Genomic DNA, 19,828 nt, shown 5'->3' with positions numbered 1-19,828 from the left:
CCCACCCCTGTTTTTATTTTTTTGTTTGTTTTTTTGTTTTTTGTTTTTGTTTTTTTTGAGATAGCAGCCCTCCATCCTTCCGCTCCGTGAAGGTGGAACATCAACTACTGGCCACTGGTATCCCGCTCCGTGAATGCATCTGTGGCTACTGCCGCTCCGTGCAGTGTTTTGCTGCCTCCTCTTTATTCATGCCCTCTAGACTTGATGGATCCACAGTGTTTATCCCACGCCCCTTTGAAGTCGTTCACAGTTTTAGACTTTACCACTTCCTCCGGAAGAGCATTCCAGGCATCCACCACCCTTTCCGTGAAGAAATACTTCCTGACATTGGTTCTTAGTCTTCCTCCCTGTAGCCTCAGCTAGTGACCTCTGGTTCTGCAGATTTTTTTCTGACGGAAAAGGTTTGTCGTTGTCTTTGGATCATTAAAGTTTTTCAAGTATCTGAAAGTCTGAATCATATCACCCCTGCTCCTCCTTTCCTCCAGGGAGTACATATTTAGATTGTTCAATCTCTCCTCGTATGTCATCCGATGAAAACCCTCCACCTTCCTGGTCGCCCTTCTCTGTACCGCTTCTATCTTGTCCTTGTCTCTTTGTAGATACGGTCTCCAGAACTGAACACAGTACTCCAGGTGAGGCCTCACCAAGGACCTGTACAAGGGGATAATTGCGCTGGACGTTCACTTGGATGCAGATTCGGCGCTGCTCTCTAAATTGGTGGTGGGGTGGAGGGGAATTAGGGCTGGAGGGTACTGGAAGCCAATAGTAACAGGTGGGAGAGAAAAAAAGGGGGAAAAATGGATAAAGTGCGTAGATTGCTGGGCAGACTAGATGGGCCGTTTGGTCTTCTTCTGCCGTCATTTCTATGTTTCTTAGTTCAGGAGGAATTGTAATGCCACTTTTGACAAGAACTTTGGGTGAGTTCTGAGAAGCATTTTAGTTTTGAATACCTGTGTGTAGGGTGTATAGCTTACTAGTGCTTGTAACTCACTCACTTTTCTGGCTGATGTTACTGCTATTAAAAAATGTTTTCCATGCCAGAAATTTCATTTCCTCAGCAGTCACTAGCTCAAAGGGCAACATAATTAGCTATGTTAACATATTTAAGTCCAATTGTGGTGCTGGTTTCTTTAGTGGAGGCTTTAGATTATGCAGACCTTTTATGAATCTAGCCACTACTGGCTGCTGAGAAATTGGCTTACCTTCAGTCATATTATGATAAGCTGCTATTGCACTTAAATGCACTCTGAAGGAATTAATTTTAGCTTACAGTCCATGAGGTGAACCAAGTACTGCAGTATTTTGTAACTGGATATGTTAAATGGTTGTTCTACCTGGTGGTTGCACCAGTTAGTAAATCTCCTCCATGTGAAGTTGTATTCTTGTGGAAGCTTTTCTGGATGCTAACAGAATTTCATTTACCCTTTTTGGCAACTTTTTTTTTTTTTTTTTTTTTAATTATGCTACTCTTAATGCCAGAGACTAAAGCATTATAACAAGACTCTTCCTTTGTATAACAAGTTATTAGGTTTGGGATTACTGGTACCCTTATTGGTAGATCTACTATTAGCCTGTGCAAGGGAACCAACTCTGCCAAGGCCAGTTAAGGGCCGTCAGGACCACTGTTCCCTGGTCTTTTCTTAACTTTAGAATATTTTTTATTAGTGATATTGGTGGAAATTAATAGACTATGCCGCCTTTCCATGAAATCAGAAAAGCATCTTTTGCTATCGCATCTTGTGATGGTCTGTCGGAACAATACCGTGGTAGTTTGTGATTGAATGGAGATGTGAAGAGGTCTGTCTATTACTGGTGTTCCCCTAGTCATGAAAAGGTTCTGAAGCATGACATTGAGAGACCATTTGTGTGGTTGTAGTTGACAGCTTAATCTGTCAGCTATTATATTGTTTTTCCCTGGTACGTAAATTGCTGAACTCTGCATTTTACTTTTGGCTTCCCAGTTCCATATAGTTATGGATTCCTTGCAAAGCTGGTAGGATCCTGTTCCTCCTTGCTTATTTATATAGAACATGGCTACTTGAATGTCTGTATCAGTAGTATACTGTATTTTAACCAAGGTTTGAATGTTCTTAGAGCACTGAATATCACTCCAAGCTCTAGCAGATTGATATGAAGAATGGTTTCCTCTTGTGACCATTCTCCCTGTGGACTGATTTTGTAGAGAGGTGCTTCCTAGCCATGATGGGATGCATCTGTTACTACATGCTGTATATTGGATGGGTGAAGCTATGATCATAGAGAAGGTTTCTCTTCTTTGTCCACCAGGTCAGTGAATCATTCACTTTTTTTTATTTAGCATGATTTTGTAGCTTAGTGTTTGAATAAGTGGATTCCATCTCTTTTTTAGATGCCATTGCACTTGTCTTATTTTTTGTCATACTATTGGTGTCACGTGCACTATCTGTGCTATGTGTCCCAGTAGTCTCATGTATTTTCTGGCTGTTATCCATTTCCTTGTTTGCATTTCTCAAAGTATACTGATTAACCTGTTTGTTCTCTTCATTGGAAGGCATACTTTCATCTTGGTCATATCTAGCTGTGTTCTCCAGATGCTGCTTTGGGGTCGATGTTGAATTTTCGTAATTTATTAGGAACCCTAGAAAGTGCATTGTTCTTATTAGTAAACTGGTATCTTCGAGTGAATTCTTATAAGATAGATTTGATATTAGCCAGTTGCCTAAGGGTGGAAATACTAGCATCTTCTGTTTTCTGAAGGGAGCTGTTACAACTGCTAGGCATTTGGTGAATACCCTGGATGCTGCTGCATGACCAAAAAGTAATACCTTTTATTGGTAATGCTGGGCTTGTAGGTTAAATTGTAGATCTTTCCGGTGAGCCTTGTTGATTGGAATATGTGCACAGGTGTCTTTTAGATCCAAGAATATAAGCCAGTCCCCTTTCTTTACAAGTGGTAATATTGTACCTATTAAATTCATTAATTTTGCTCTTTTTAGAAAGATTTTCTCTCTCTGAAATCTAGTATCAGAAGACAAAGGCTTTTTTTTTTTTTTTTTAAATCAAGAAATAACTGGATCCTGTTTCCCTTTGTGTTTGAGGAACAGGTTGTATTGCCTTCATTTGAAGAAGTGCTTACAGTTCTTTCTACAGCAAGCGAATTGGTCTTGAGCACTGAAGGTAAATTGGGGGGAGGGGGGGTTATGGTGGCAAATTTTTGAAACTTATTTGTTATCTTACTCCAGTGATTCTTGAAAAACTACTGTCTTCCCCCTGCTTCCAGTTCTGAGAATGTGTTTTGATGTTTATTTTGATTGGAGTGAAAAAATGGAGTCAATCTCTGTGGAGATTGTTGGTTCTGCCTCTGTTGAGCTCTGTTATGTTTTTGCCACCTGGTTCCTGGCTGCTTGCCCTTGTGCTGCAGCTGGTGTTGCTGCTGTATTTATTTATTTATTTATTTTTAGATTTTTATATACCGGTGTTCCTATATGAAATAAAGATCACATCGGTTTACATTGAAACAGAACATGAAAATTGCCAAAAGGCATTACATAGAACAAGGTTATGAAACTTGGAACAGTGTACATAAGTTCAAAATTTAACAATAACGTTGTAACATTGATGACCAAAAGATAAAGGAGAAAAAAAAAAAAAAAGACAAACAATTAAGTTGACATGATGACTGGGCGTTGTCTATAAAAATAGTAGAGTTCTTATTTGTACTTTCTTTGTGTTGATAAGTCCTGGGGTGATGAAGCAAAAGATTGCAGAGCCTATATATTGATTCATATTGTCTCTACTATCTCTTTCACTTTTTCTCCAAGTAAATTCTCCCTGTACATTGTGTATCTGCTATTTTTTCATTGATATCATCTGAAGCCTGAAGCTCTTAGCCAAGCTAGCTTTCTTGCTGCTAAACTATGGCAGATACTCTTGTATTAGCATCATAAATTGACTGTGTCATATGTTTTCCACAGTCCTTTGTATCTGCCATGATTTCACTGAAGGATTCTTCTTGTTCTGGTTATTTTTCTGAATGTTTTGTAAAGCTTTTCAGGACAGCCTTTGACAGTTCTGCACTGCAACTTATAAACAAAGTTCCCTAGATATGGTTCCTAAAGTGACTGATGGGATTAGAAAATGGTTGAGTGAGAGGCAACAAAAGGTAGCGGTAAATGGAATTCAGGTTGTCAAAAGTAGCTGTATTTTGCTGAATCCAAGAGCCCTTTGGATATAAAACTTAGTGGCTTTCTTGTTTACAGGAAGCAATGGAATGGTGTTTTCTACATGCTTTTCTGCACATTCTGGAGAAATTCTGGATGGCATTGCCATCAGTTCCTTGGGGTCACCAATGAATTTAAGGAAAACAGGTGTCATGGGTGCATCTTCTACCTCTACCTTAAATGGAGTAGCCTTAGCCATTTCCTGCACAAAAGCTGAAAAGCATAGAATTTCTGATACTGATCTAGTCCTGTAGAGAGAGGTATCTGATGGGTGCTCTGGGAGACTGCTCCTGTTTAGCATCAGAACTGCTAGGCTCATAAGGCAGATCTCAGAACTTGTCTGATTCCAACACTACAAGTGGTTCAAAAATCTAATGTGGATAGTCTTACCTTCAAAAGGATAAGCATGGGAATAACCTGCACAGTACAGCAGATACTGGCATAAGCTTGCTGGGCAGACTAGGTGGACCATTTGGTCCTTTTCTGCCATCATTTCTGTCTATGTTTCTATGTATAGACTCATTTAGTTTTGGGACTGAAAGCTACCAAGATACTGGAGATATCTCCCCTTTAGAAGACATGCAGCTATGAATTGGCATAGTGCCCGAAGTCAAGTCATAGTGTTGTGGCTTCAAAGTCTATGCCAAACTGTATGGTGCACTGACAAAGGTCTCAAGGACTGGTTCTGCTGGTGCCAAATTGAAGCTGATGTACTTGATGTCATGCATCCATGCACTGGAGATGCCGACAGAGAACCACAAAATCCTCCTCCTCAAACGTTGCTGACAGGGGACACAGATGGGGAGGATGTTCACCTGAATAGCCAAGGGGAATGTACTGAGGATTGTGCCATGGACCCTTGGAAACTGTTGAGGTTTAGTCACTTGACAAGGACTCACTTCTGGGTGCAGCTGCTTGGGAATGGACAAGCCTTAATATCTTTTCTCTATCCTTGAAGCATCAAAGAAGAATGATACTTACACTACAATGCCTTTATATGATGTTCAATTCAGTGTCTCCTTGAGAACAAACTCGCTGTTGAAGAATTCTTCTAGTGTACTGATAGGGAGGAGCAGGATGACTCCCTGTTCCTGAATCTCTTCTTGGATCTCAGCACTATGATTGCTGATTGATCCCTTACTTCCAAAAGACAGCAAATGAATCATGCAGCTTCTGGGTTCTTTAATATCAATACCTTCAGAGATAATGAAACCGCATCGGACTTTGGTATCTATCTGAAGATATTTTGTAACTTCAATCTTTTGAGCTTCATGGTCCTAGATGACATCTTAGTGAAAATGGATGACATATGATGTTCAATTCAGTGTCTCCTTGAGAACAAACTCGCTGTTGAAGAATTCTTCTAGTGTACTGATAGGGAGGAGCAGGATAACTCCCTGCTCCTGAATCTCTTCTTGGATCTCAGCTCTATGAATGCTGATTGATCCCTTACTTCCAAAAGACAGCAAATGGATCATGCAGCTTCTGGGTTCTTTAATATCAATACCTTCAGAGATAATGAAGCCGCATCGGACTTTGGTATCTATCTGAAGATATTTTGTAACTTCAATCTTTTGAGCTTCATGGTCCTAGATGACATCTTAGTGAAAATGGAAAAACTTGCAGTATGATAATCTAGCCACACACATCTAATACAATCCTTGTGATGATCTATTTTAGACATCTTTTGACCATGAGAGGCATCACTTAAGCTGCTAGCTTGCTGCTCTGACATGAAGTGAATCAACGCAGCAAAATCAAATGAAATCTTGACAGAAAAATGCACAACATGGTGCTACCAAGCAGCCTCATGGCACTGCAGCTGTCAAGAAAAGCAAGCTTGCCCAGGGAAGTAGAGGAATGACCAAGGGGGCCCAATGCCAGCAAAAAGTATGGTCTTCCGAAAATTAGTGACAATAGGGAGAAAGCAGAATTGCTTACCTGTAACAGGTGTCCTCAGAGGACAACAGGATGTCAGTCCTCACATATGGGTGATATCATCCAATGGAGTCTGGCCTGGAAGTTTTATGTCAAAGCTTCTAGAACTTTGACTGTGACTTACCAGGTTCACCCAACATGCTACTATGCATTCAAGCAGGGGTCCCTTAAATCCTGTTCTTTATTTTCAGGAGAAGACAAATCCAAGGGGTGGTGGGAGGACTTTGTGACACCTGTTACAGGTAAGCAGCTCAGTTTTTTCTGAAGACAAACAGGATAGCAGTCCTCACATATGGGACTCCCTAGCTTTGGATTGTCCTGGACGAAAACAATGGAAACAATAATCAAGTGCCATTTTATATGTTATCTATGAGGGGCAGCCTGGAACAAAAACAATGGACTCTAGGAGGGAATGGAGTTGGGTTCTACACCTCAGATTCCTCAGACCTGTCATGCCAAACCTACTATCACATCGGGAGTCCCTGTCCAAATAGTGGTGAGATGTGAATGTGTGGAGAGAACTCCACATCGCAATTTGCAGATCTCCTCCATAGAGATCAATTTTAGTTGTGCCACTGATGCTGCCATGGCTCAGACAGAATGAGCCTTGAATTGGCCCACTAGGTATAACAGAAGGAGATGTAATCTGCTAGCCAAATGGATAAAGTCAGTTTGGCATTAGCAATTCTCAGTTTATTGGTGTCAAAAGAAACAAAAAGCTGGATGGATGTTTTATGGACTCCAGTCTGCTCCATGTAGAAGGCCAAGGATCCCTTGCAGTCCAAACTGCAGTGTTTGTTCACCTTGACAAGACATGTGGCCTAGGAAAAAATGCTGGATGGATGATTGACTGGCTAAGATGGAATTCAAACACCATCACTTTACTATTTTTAATTTGATTTACAGTATATTCCACCTTTCAGCCAATTCAAAGTGAATTACATTCAGTACTGTAGACATTTTCCTGTCCCCAAAGGGCTCTTAATCTAAGTTTGTACCTGAGGCAATGAAGAGTGAAGTAACTTGCCCAGGTCATAAGGAGTGGCAGTGGGATTTTAACACAGGTTTCCCTGGTTTGTTGTCCCCTACTCTAACCACTAGGCAACTCCTTCTCCATAATTAGGAACTTAGGATGGGCACACAGAACCACCCTATCAGAATGAAACTTGGTATATGGTGGATAAATTATTAGAGCCTGGAGCTCCCGGACCCTGCATGCTGAAGTAACTGCTATCAAAAATATGACCTTCCATGTCAGGTACTTCGTGTCACAGAAGTGCAGTGGCTCAAAGGGAGCATTCATCAGCATACCTGGGAACGTCTGATTTACATCATCCTGAGATTTTTATCAATTAGCTGGGGGGGGGGGGGGGAGGACGACTCACACAAGAGGGGTCAGGTCGGATAGTATGCATACAAATTTCCTTTTTCACACACATACACACTTGTTTTCATATTCATGCTCACTCACATTCCTCTCATTGTCCCATACACACACATACCCCCACTCACATACACTCCCCATGCCACATTCAAATGTACACCCCACATACACTCCCCTCCCACCCACACACACGCGAGCACCTCCCTAACCCACTCTCTCTCCCCATACTAACTTATCTCTTCCCACTCCAAACCTACCAATGGCAACAACCTCATTTATTTAATCATTTATAACCCGCCAATCTGCAAATCTTGGTGGAGTACAATATACACCCACAACAGAATAATCCATATACAGTGAGGCACAACATAGGACAAAACATCCAAAATAGCGCAGAAGCCTTAATAAACACGGAAAGCCTGTGTAAAGAGATACGTTTTAAGCGACTTCCTGAATTCAGCTATGCTGAATATCCTATTATCTAAAGTGGCCAAACGAACTTGCTTAAAAGAGAGAATTTCTAATAAGTGTTGAAAGGAAGAGCGTAAAGGCTGGGAAGGGAGATATGTACAGATGGAGGCTTCAATACTAGATGGCCTTAAAAACTATGGTGAGTACCTTCAACTTTACTCTCCAAACCACGGGGAGCCAATGCAGGTCAAGACAGGGGAGCTATGATTCCACAAAGAGGAACTAGAAATCAATCTGGCAGCAGAATTTTGTATAAGCTGCAATGCATGAAGATGTGATGACGGAAGTCCTAGGAACAGAATGTTATAGTAGCCCAGGCCAGACAGAATACAGATTGAACCACAATGTGAAAATCCTTCTGGCATAAAATGGGCTGAAGAGGCCGCTGGGTCCAGAGTTTGTGATAAGCTGAATGCACTAGTGAATTAATATGGGGACACAAAGATAAGGGACAATCAACTACCACCCTCAGATTGCAAGCAGCCAATGAAATGGGGATGGAATGCCATTTGAACAAAAAGCTCACAGGGATGTTCGGGTGAGGGACCCTAGACAGAAATACAATGTCAGTTTTCTTTACATTGAGTGATAACTTATTAAATAGCCATTCTTTGATCTCTATCAAGCAAGCTGAGAGTTTCTGAAACACATAGGCAAAAGAAGTGATTAGAAGGAGGAACTGGATGTCTGCGTATATTTTAAACAGAACCCCCATTCTGGAGAGAATAGTGCAAAGAGGAACAAGATAAATATTAAACAGGATAGTGGGAGAGAGTAAACTTGGAGTACACCAGTAGACAAACAGTGCAAATTAGATAAATTCCTGATAGTTACACAATAAAAGCAGTTAGACAGAAAAGAAGAGAACAGAGAGAAGATTGTAGACGAGATACCTAGGTAGCGACAGGATTCCCTCTTCAAGCCATGCAATGTCCTACTTCTGCTATGGGCCAACCGGACTTCTCCTTCCTGCCTCCACATGCCAATCGGAGGCCTCCACACTTCTCCCTGCCTGCATGGGCAGGAAAAAGAAAGGAGGCATTCAGTTGACCCATGCAGGCCAGATCAGATACCGTCCAGTCCATGCAGGCTGCGCAGACTGCTTCACAAGCAATTTTCAGGTGTTAGCTCTGAGATCCAGCAATTTCTTTAGAAATACAGTCTTCAGATCAAATCCAGAGAGTTCCCAGGTATGTTCATCAGTTGGGACAGAACCATACTGAGGGCCTAAGACATGGTTGAAGGCCTGATGGTAGGTTTGAAATGAAGCAGTCCCTGCATATACCGGACAACCAAAGGATGTACAAAGATTAGTCTACCTTCTACATACTGATTATAGGCACCAGTTGCAGTGAAGTGAACTTTTACTGAGTTGGTCTTGAGACCAGACTTGGGTAAATATATTAAGTTCATCAAGCAGCTTTTTTGTGGAGCAGAAGAAAGGATTTAGGATCTTTTGCTCACACAAGGCAAACCTCCTTAATTTAAGTCTAAAGACTTTCTAGTGAAAGAATATAACTCAAAACACATCTTCTGACAGGTCAAATGGTATGAAGTCCAGGCAGTGAGAACCAGGGTCCTAATGTTGGGATGGTACAACTTGAGTGATGAGATCTGGGAAAATCCCCAGCCTGATCTGTTTCCTAATGAACATCTCCCTAAGGAGCAGGAACAAAATCTGTCTTGGCCAAAAAGTGGTTTTTTGTATCATGATCTCCCATCTTCTTTCAGCTTCAGAGTCTTCACGACTAGAGGTATCGGAGAATAGGCGAACAGTAGATCCCGGCCCTAACTGAAGGCAAAGGCATCTGAAGCTAGTTTGCCCCATGTCCATTTCCTGGAACAGAAGAAATGGATCCTTCCTGCTCTGAGGGGTCACAACAGTGTGTCCCACTCATGGAATATCCGATTTGCTACTCTCTGGTCCAGGAACCATTCGTGAGGTTCTAGGGATCAACTCAATCTGTTCGCCAGAACATTCTCCATACCTGCCAGATATATGGCACTGAGAACCAACCCCTGAGAGATGACCCAGTCCCACAACTGAGCAGACTCCTGACATAGAAAGTACAATCCTGTGCCTCCTGCTTATTGATGTAAATAATCACAGTTTCGTTGTTCGTTTAGACTAGGACTACTTTGTTGGCTGATTTCTGAAAGCCTATACGGTATACCAGATTGCCCTTAGCTCTAGGAAGTTTATATGATGAAGCTTTTCCTAAACAGACCGGAGACACTGGGTATAGACTCCTCCTCACGAGCTCCCCAACCCAGGTTGGATGCATTCGTGGCGAGGACAATTTTGATCAGAGAAATTTGAAAGGATATACCCCAAATCAGATAGGAATTGTCCCATTACCAGGACAGAGAATCCCTGAGCTGTTGTGCAGCATGGATGTGCAGATCATGAGTGGCCTGTAGCCACTGTGATCTGAGAGACCATTGGGCTCTCCTCATGTGAAGACATACCAAGGGAGTGACATGAACAGTTGGGGCCATAAAGCTCAACATCTTCAACATTTCCCCATGTGATGTCTGCTGATGCATCTGGATCCTTTTCACTGCAGATATTGCAGAAGGAAGGACTCTTGCTGAGTCATGTCTAGCAGAGCTCCCATAAACTCCAACTGAGACTTGGGGTTCATCACATCAACTAGCTCAACACCTGGATGGTCTTGTGCATCGATTCTGCGGCACCTGCCTCAGATATTCTTGACTGGCCAATTGTACAGATAGGAATACACATGCACCCCAATTTTCACAGGTCTGCTGCCACCACCACAGCAAGTCATTTTCTGAAGACACATGGGGCCAATGCCAGGCCTAAAGACTGCACATGATATTGGAGATGATGGTCTACCACAACAAATTTGAGATACTTTCTGTGAGGGGAAATATCTAGCTGGGTGTAAATATTCTTGAGATTTGAGAGAGCTTCGCCAGACTCTTTTTGAAGAGAGGGAATTAAAGTGCCCAGGGAAATCATCTTGAACTTTTCTTAAAAAAAAAAAAAAAATGTTCAAGACCATTAGGTCTAAGATGGTAAGAAGTCCCTCTGTTTTCTTTGGACTCAGAAAATACTTTTAAGTAGAATCCCCACCCACTTTCCCCTTGTGGAACAATTTCAACTGCATTGGTCTCCAAGAGGGAAGAGAGCTCCTTTTGAAGTACTTGCTAATGTGGCAAGTAACCCCAACTTGGGTCTGGGGGCTGATGTGGCAGGAAAACTAATAGATATAATTTGTACCTTCTCTTTTTTTTTTTTTTTTAAATTCTTTATTTATTGTTTTCAAACATTAATACAATAAATAAAATTATACTTGGAAATACAACAAAAGACAAGATCTTGGAAACATACATCTAAATTAAATCCTAAGGTTAATTTAGATAAAGAAAATGCCTTTGTTTAACATCTATTAGGGTAAATCATAGTGACAAATCAGCATTTATTATAGCAGAGCATATACTTAGATAAAGTAAAGAAAACATTTTCTAAGGAATGTTTGCATTATTTGATGACCTTCCTTATACAATAAACCCGCGAACTAATTACCAAGAAGGCTTCTGAGATCCTCTGGCTCTGTAAACATATAATTCTTCCCTTCCAGCTTTACTAAACAACGACAAGGATATCTCAATATAAAGGATCCACCCCTTCCCAATAGGTCTTTTCTTAACAATAAGAATTTCTTTCTTCGCAGTTGTGTAGTTCTTGCACAGTCCGGAAATATCCAGATCTTCTGTCCATAGAACATTTTTTGGCGATTGCGAAAGAAAAACTTCATTATCGTATCTTTATCTGTTATGAAGGCACATTGAACTAATAAAGTACCTCTTGATGTTACCTCAAGTTCTTCTTGTGACTTTTGTATCAAATCTGAAATATCCAAGGAACTTTCCTTGTCAATTTTTGGGTCCAAGGATGCATCAATTTTCTCTTTGTCATCTATTGATTGTTCCTGTTCTACTTTCTTTTTCTTTTTACCCAAGTAAAAAGCTCTAACGATTATCGGGAGACATTTTTCAGGGATCTCAAGGATTTGCATCAAATAGTTTCTAAACAACTCTGTTGGATTCAATTTCCTAATAATAGGAAAATTATTAACTCTAAGATTTAATGATTTAATAGAATTTTCTAATCCTTCCATCCTCTTATATACTTCTGTTTCAACTACTATCTGATGGTTCTGAATTTTTTCTACTTGGGATATTCTTTTATCTAACTCCTTCATATCTTTTTCTTGTTCTACCAATTTTTCAGAATTTTGGACTGAGATATTTGTGTTCTTCATAACCATTTCAGTTAATTTATTTATTGATGCATCCATCTTAACCAAAAAACTCCAAACATTATCCAATGTAACATTAGCTGGCTTAGAAATCATTATATCAGAGTTAATAACAGCTTCAACATTTTTATGAGGGTTGTTCTTTTCATGTTTCTCTACTTTAGGGGTACTACAACTCCTTGGGAGGGGAAATAATTTACTTGAGATACTTTTCTGAGTTATCCCTTGATCTAAATTTACTATCACTTCTACATTTTCTTCCTGATATAATATATTGTCCAGAGCAGTGGTTTTCAGAATTATTCCTTCCTGATTGCCTCCTGGCATTTCTGGGGATATTATTCCCACTGTCCCAGGTGGAGGTGGTGTTTCGGGTGCCCCAGGGCTTAAAGATGTTTCTTCGACCGGAAGGAGCGTATCCCGCTCTGATAATACTCCTTCAATGGTCTGCACATCTGGGGAATTTTGGGTCATCCATTCAGAGACTGATCTCTGGCCTGAGTCTGCCGTCATCGCACCAATTGGAGGCTTTATTTTTGCCTTCCTCTTAGTGTGTGGCATTTCATCAGTAAACGAATTTATTTCAATAGGAAATATAATGTCCCGGGCAGGATAGTATCTGATATGAAATGCAAACTATCGCTGTTGTCACTTGATGGAGGGTGAGATTTGAAGTTTGAGGAAACCTGAAGGAGGTTAATATGATATTATAGATACACTTACGTTGCAGTCCTCGTATATATTCTGCTACATCCGGCTACTCCCGACGAAGCCCGAAGACACGCACCCCTTTAGCGCGCGGGGCTTCAGCGCGCCGCTATAATGCAAATTTATAGTTGAAGAAATCAAACTAACTTCCGGGTTTGGCCACGCCCCTCCGGTGGCGTCAGTCGCTGGCTGCAGGTCTCACAAACCGTCGGGGCAAGTTAAACAGCTTACCCACGGGATAACAGCAAGCGATTTCAGGAAACAACAGGTATGTCCTCCTCCTCTCACCCTCAAGGAGCGAGAGGGAGTGATTCAATTTATACAAGCTCACTTCTGGGTCCGAGTTCGACCACGCCCCTCCTGCAGCATCAGTCGCTGGCTGCAGGTCTCACAAACCGTCGGGGCAAGTTAAACAGCTTACCCCCGGGATAACAGCAAGCGATTTCAGGAAACAACAGGTATGTCCTTCTCCTCTCACCCTCAAGGAGTGAGAGGAAGCGATTCAATTTATATAGGCTCACTTCCGGGTCCGAGTTCGGCCACGCCCCTCCGGCAGCATCAGTCGCTGGCTGCAGGTCTCACAAACCGTCGGGGCAAGTTAAACAGCTTACCCCCGGGATAACAGCAAACGATTTCAGGAAACAACAGGTATGTCCTCCTTCTCCTCTCACCCTCAAGGAGCGAGAGGGAGCGATTCAATTTATACAGGCTCACTTCCGGGTCCGAGTTCGGCCACGCCCCTCCGGCAGCGTCAGTCGCTGGCTGCAGGTCTCACAAACCGTCGGGGCAAGTTAAACAGCTTACCCCCGGGATAACAGCAAGCAATTTCAGGAAACAACAGGTATATCCTCCTTCTCCTCTCACCCTCCTTGTACCTTCTCTTTATGATGCTGAAGACTCACATGTCCAAAGTTACAATGGGCCAATGGTTTACACAAAACCTCAGCCTGCTTCTGACAGGAACGTCCTCCAGCATGAACACTGGGATGCAGGCTATGCTCTCTGTGATCCAGTTAAAAACCTGTCCCAGGTGTTGACTAGGGTGCTGGCTGTGGCAAAGGGGTCTGCTGCCTTACAAAGGCACATGGGAGCAATCAGTAATGCCTCTTCGGTTGGAAAATGGACTTCTTCTGTCCCATCCTGATACCTCTAGAAGAAAAGGGTGGGTCTGGAATAATTGTGGAGAGCTTTGAAATGTTGCACATTATTCACATGTCTGTGCCACTGTGTCCTTAATCCTAACTCTGAAGAGATTCTCTGCAACGAATGGCATGTTTGCAAATCTTTCCTGCACCTCAGGTCAGAGATCTAAGGCCTCCAGTCAAGCGAGTCTGTGGCAACAAATCTCATGGCAATTACACTTGATGCCATCTCAAAAATATCAAAGGTTGAGTGGAGCACCTGGTTTCTGCATGCCACTCTCTTTTCCAACAGAGACTGGAGGGTGTCCTACTGCTTTTGAGAAAGCTGCTCAGCCACCCCCTGTTTCTGCTTCATTAAGTCCCATAAGTACTGTCCCATGAAGAGCTGGTAGGAGGCTATGCAGGCATTTAGCATAGCTCTCTGGAACATCTTCCTCCCAAGAGTGTCTAAAGTCCTAGACTCCTTCTCTGGAAGCACCGAGGAATGGGTCCCTAGTCCTCTTGGACCTCTTGAGAGTGAGTTTGACCTCCTCAGGATTGGTGTGGTAGCTGCCTCTTTTTGAATCTGAGAGTCTTATGAACAAGATAAATTGCATCTGCCTTCTTGTTCATGGGAGCCAAAGACAGGTGGTTTTCCTACATCCCCATCTGTGCCCTCCTGAAGGATTTCATAAACTTGGATTGCCACTACCCTTCTTAATCCTTAGGGGATTTCACAATCTGGAGGATGTCCATGATCTTGATTCTGGTTTTATCCGATGTCAGCAAAGCAAAGGGAATGGCTTCTTCCATTCTAACAAAATCAGTGAAGGAGATGTCTTCAGCAGGGGACTTCCTTCTCTCTAGATGAGGAGAGGGATCAGAGACACATCTTCTTCAGACATCACCGGATCTATAGTTACACCACCAGAAGATTCAGACACTGACTGATAGGATGGTGGCGAAGATCCTGACTGTGCCCTCAGACAAGACCTCAGAGAGGGGTGCACTAGTTTGCTTGGACCTGGAACCCAAACAGCCCTGGTATTTTGGGGAGACTTCTCCTCAGATGAGCTGAACACCACCAGGGCAGCCATCATCATATCTCTGATTCCCTCTAGGAACCAGCATTGGTGAAAGGCTGCTGGAGGGACTTGAGTAGCAGCTCAACATCAGCCTGCTCCAATGCCCTTACTGCCGGAGCATCAAGGCCTCCCAGTGTTTTGTCCAAACCCTGCTGTATTTTCACCATCTCCTCAAAGATAGCCAATGCCAATACCAATAGGAAGGCAAGAGGGATGGCCACATTTTTTTGGGAATAGACAAGCTGATCAGTGGCTGATACCTAGACCCTTGAGACTTGTGCAGATCCTGGGCCTTCAGCGAGGATGAACTCTCCACAGTACACGTTAGGGTTTTTTTTCCCGGCTATCATTGGACTGTCCCTGCTCCTGGCATCATGCACCAATGAAGGCTGATTCCTTTGTTTCTTTACCTTTGCTTGGTGTCCAACATTGATGCTCTCTGACACCGGCTGCTGTCCAGTGTCACGAGGCCCTGTAGGTGTGGGGCTACGACGATAGTGGTCTTCTCCACTCTCCGTTGCGCCTTGTTCCACTGAGGACAAGAACTGAGCTAGGATCTGAGATATCTATGTCATTGCATGGGAGGCTAGCGTCCCCTGTGCCCTGGGTGGTGACCCCTTCCTCTTGGGGGGGGTGGGGGAATACTGCTGCTAGCAAAATATTAGTCTGGGCCTCTGGGTCTGACCATTGTCCGCTCCACCTCAGGGCCTGGCCTGTCTCGCTTCTCCAGGGGCTCTTGGTGGTGCGACCCCCTCCCGCTTGTGCCTCGAGGCCGCTAACAAATCCGAGGTGACCCCAATGATCCATGCACGGATACTGGTTCCACATCTGAAGAGACGAGCTCTAGGTCCGGCACCGAGTCGCCCTGTGCCACTGGTGTCCATATTGCCATCAATGAGTCCCCTTCTGTTGGTGAAACGTGTGGAACTCTATGGTCTTTAGGCTTTATGACTTTCGATGCACAGTTCCTGGATGCATAGTGCTTCGGCGTAGACTCCTTGTGTCAGTGCATCAGCTAAGGCTCTCTGACTCGCGCTTCTTCCTCCCCGACGCATGTGAGTCAGCATGGCACCGTGCATCAAGTCGATCATCGTGTCGAACGTCATGTCGGACGCATGCATCAGGCAGTTGCATCGATGTACTTGTGTCATCCGAGCCATGTCTGGGTCTTACTTCCAGTGGATCTTCCAACGCTCCATGCGTCGATGCAGCCTGGGCGAGCTTTAGCGGGACCCCTGGGTAGCCTGAGGGGCTTACCGAGGCAGCTCTCTTCCCCCTCAACTTCGGGGGTTCCTGACTGGGCCCCAGGGAGGACTGGGTAGATCCATGAGCTGGTTCCAGAGCATACGAGCCAGAAGCTGCCTCCCTCAGCTTTGCTATCTTTGCCAGCCACTGCTTCCTTGCTCTCGGGGACATGCGGCCGCAGTCCCTGCAGTTGGATCGCTCATTGCCTGGTCCCAAACAGAGGTAATAGAGCACATGGCCGACTATTGCTGACATAATCCTGCCGCACTGGCAGAAATTAAAGCCAGGCGGTCTAGGCACTGCGGCCCTGCTGTATCCAGAGCAAACGAGAGAAAAATACTTGTAGCCTAACAAAGGCAATACTAGTGAGGAGCTCCACATGCAACCTGCACCGCGGAGAAAACTAGACTGAGGCAAGCTGGAACCGCAGGGGAGGACACGCAGGCAGGCACACAGAGCAGAGCTCTGTGTGCTTTGAGGAGCTCTGCCACCTAGAGGACGTTCCCCAGACAACATGGCTAATTCAGCCTGCTTATCCATGGGAAAATGGCTAATATGTGGCTGGTTAGGTTCAAGGATGAAAAAAATGTGAGTGGTCCATACAGCAATGGCTGTGCAGGAAGTCTCATATATACCTACACTTTTCTAAGCCTTGAGAGAAATGCTTCATGTTGCTGCTATCAGATGATGGCACCCATTTGTGTTGCCGATACATCCTGCTTGTCAATGAAGATTGTGAGATATGTGTTCAGACAGTCTTTTTCTAGGAAAAAGATATTTGTACCAACAGATTTTGAAAAGAATTTAGGAGTCAACTATTCACACACAAATGGACTAAGTGAGTTGCTCCATTAGAAAAGAATCTGTCAGCATAATAGGATAACAAAGTTATTTACATTTTAAAGAAAGGAAGAATAATCTTGACAAAGGAACTTGGCAACAAAATATTGATTTCTAGGATTAATATGAAGGACTTAACATACTCAAATGATTTTTTTTTTGTATTTAGCTTTTTCCCCGAAATATTTCAAGAAAAGTAAATGCCCTCTCTTTACCATCAAAACTTAATCACTGTTTTATTCTGCTACATAACTTTGTAAGGCTCACAGAATTTCTCTGTTAAAGCTCAATAGATTGTCTTCTATTGCAAAATAGGTTACCTGCTTAATCTTTTCCCGATCCTGCTCTGGAGAGCCAGCAGAATTAATTCTTAAGCTCTTTTTAAACATGGCCATGCGTGTCTTTGCTTCACTGCGCTGGATTTTTGGTAGCCTTGCTCTTTCTTGAGTTTGTTTGTTCTTTAATTCCTCAACAAGCCGCTGATTATACCTCTGCATTTGTTCCATTTCCTTAAAACAGGAAAAAAAAGTACACTAAGAGAATTCATGCAATAAATTCACTTAAAAAAAAAAAAACAACTGGCTTTTTTCAACCATTTATTTGCTTCAAGTCATCCGGAACAACTTTATTTTGTATTTTCTACAACTAATATATAATCACAGACATATAAAAATAAAATACTACGCATGTTATTTCCTATCAGTTAAAAAGCATAGGGAAGAAAAGCCTAAAACTAGTGTCACTGGGATTAAATTTTGCATTATTTGATACTACAAAAACATGATACATTAATAAATTACAGCTTGAAATAGATTCTCATAAAACAGTACAATGAAAACATGACTGCCATAAAAACACAATGATGGTCATAACAATAACCTTTTCATGCCGTTTAAGTAGCTGATGCCTCTGCATGAAGTACTGATCTTTGAGTTGTTGTTTAACTAGTTGGTGTTTTTCCTGCAAATGATGCTCTTCCAACTCCCAGATTGCAGCTTCTCTAGCTGCAACAGAAAAGAATGAACCAAGTTTAGTTAACTTTTAGAATATTAATTTAAAAAACCGCTAACAAAATCCTTTGGATTTAAAAACTATGACAATCAACAAAGGGATACATTTATAAAGTAGTAGTATCCCAATGGTTCCCAAATGGGGGTACACAATCAGCAAGTGCTGCTGCATGGGAAAGGAAAGCTCAAACTGCAGGGAAGAACCACCTGCTAATATCGAAGGAAAAATCAAACCAATCTTGTTGCTCTAGGTAATCCATTGCCAGCTCCAATCTGCACTCCCCTATTCCTCATGATCACCTGCAGCATTTTCTGTCTTGAAGCAGCTAGGGAGCAGCAAAAATTGCTACCACTACACTTCTTGTCCATAAGGTTACCACTTCCTCTTCCTGTTGCATGGACTTCCTGATTGGAAATTACACCTGCATAGAGGAAAGTGTACGAGGAGGTTCCATTGGAAAGAGATCAATAGAACTAGGGGTCATGAAATGAAACTCAAGGGGGGATGACTCAGAACCAGTGTCAGGAAATATTTCTTCATGGAGAGGATGGTAAATGCCTGGAATGCCCTTCTGGAGGAGGTGGTGAAGATGAACACAGTGAAGGAATTCAAAGGGGCATGGGGAAAACACTGTGGATCCCTAAATGCTAGAGGATGGAAATAAAGAAAAGAGTGCAAGGGGATAAATTTGCTAGTGTGGCAGTTGCTACCCTTAACAATTAAACCTCGATACTATTAATACAACTGAATCACTGTTCTCTGCTTCAATGGCAGTGGGAAAAGGGGAATTGGATTCAGATAGCAATCAACGAGGGCCCTGACTTTTATGGTTTGGGGAACAAATAAACATGGGGGTAACTTGCTGATGTGGCTTTTACTACCCTTAATCACTAAGCCTGATACTTTTCATGCAACTTCGACATTGCTCTCTGCTTTCACGGTAAGGGTTAAGGGAAATTGGATTCAAACAGCATTCAAGGGCCCTGACATTTATGGTCTGCAAAACTAAGCATGAGGGTAACCTGCACAGTGCAGCAGATGCTGGCATAAGCATAAGCTTGCTGGACAGACTTAGTGGATCATTTGGTCCTTTTCTGCCGTCATTACTATGTCACTATGTAACCATGAAGTATTGCAGTGCTTGCACTGTTCCTTGTGATTCATGCTTTTCTCTTGAGTCCTGCTATGCTTGTAGTGGTGGTGGTTTTCCTACTGCTTCCCAGTTGCCAAGGAAGCGACTGTAAGATTAAGATGGACGGGTGAGAACTGGGGACAGCTAAGGGAGAGGAGGGGCTGGCAGATGGTAAGAAGAAACAGGAATTATAAGAGGACAGAGAGGTGGACAAGAAAGAGACAGGAAATAGAATGCTGGCATGTTGAGGGAACCAATGGAATGCTGATGGATGTGTTGGGGGAAGAAAGAGAGAAAGATCGAGCTGGAGGGCAGGGTCTTGTGGAAAATAATTGGGAAGATTAAAATGGAAAGCATAAGATAGTGAGAGGAAGGTTTGCGAACAGTGAAGAAGAGATGGAAGAC

At 42.8% G+C, this 19,828-nt stretch overlaps 1 protein-coding gene across 2 annotated transcripts in view; it reads right to left on the bottom strand.

The window, feature by feature from the left end:
- The window catches only part of SLK (STE20 like kinase), a 194,639-nt gene that overhangs the window by 11,989 nt on the left and 162,822 nt on the right, over nt 1-19,828 (bottom strand). For both annotated transcript variants that reach the window (XM_029610310.1, XM_029610311.1), the window contains 2 exons: nt 18,160-18,284; nt 17,601-17,789 (listed from right to left, as the gene is read on the bottom strand). In XM_029610310.1, coding sequence (XP_029466170.1) covers nt 17,601-17,789; nt 18,160-18,284 — 314 coding nt within the window. The remainder of the gene's footprint in view (nt 1-17,600; nt 17,790-18,159; nt 18,285-19,828) is intronic.

Source organism: Rhinatrema bivittatum, chromosome 7, assembly GCF_901001135.1.
Source record: "Rhinatrema bivittatum chromosome 7, aRhiBiv1.1, whole genome shotgun sequence".
NCBI lineage: Eukaryota > Metazoa > Chordata > Amphibia > Gymnophiona > Rhinatrematidae > Rhinatrema > Rhinatrema bivittatum.
This window is presented reverse-complemented; position numbering and strand designations above follow the sequence as displayed.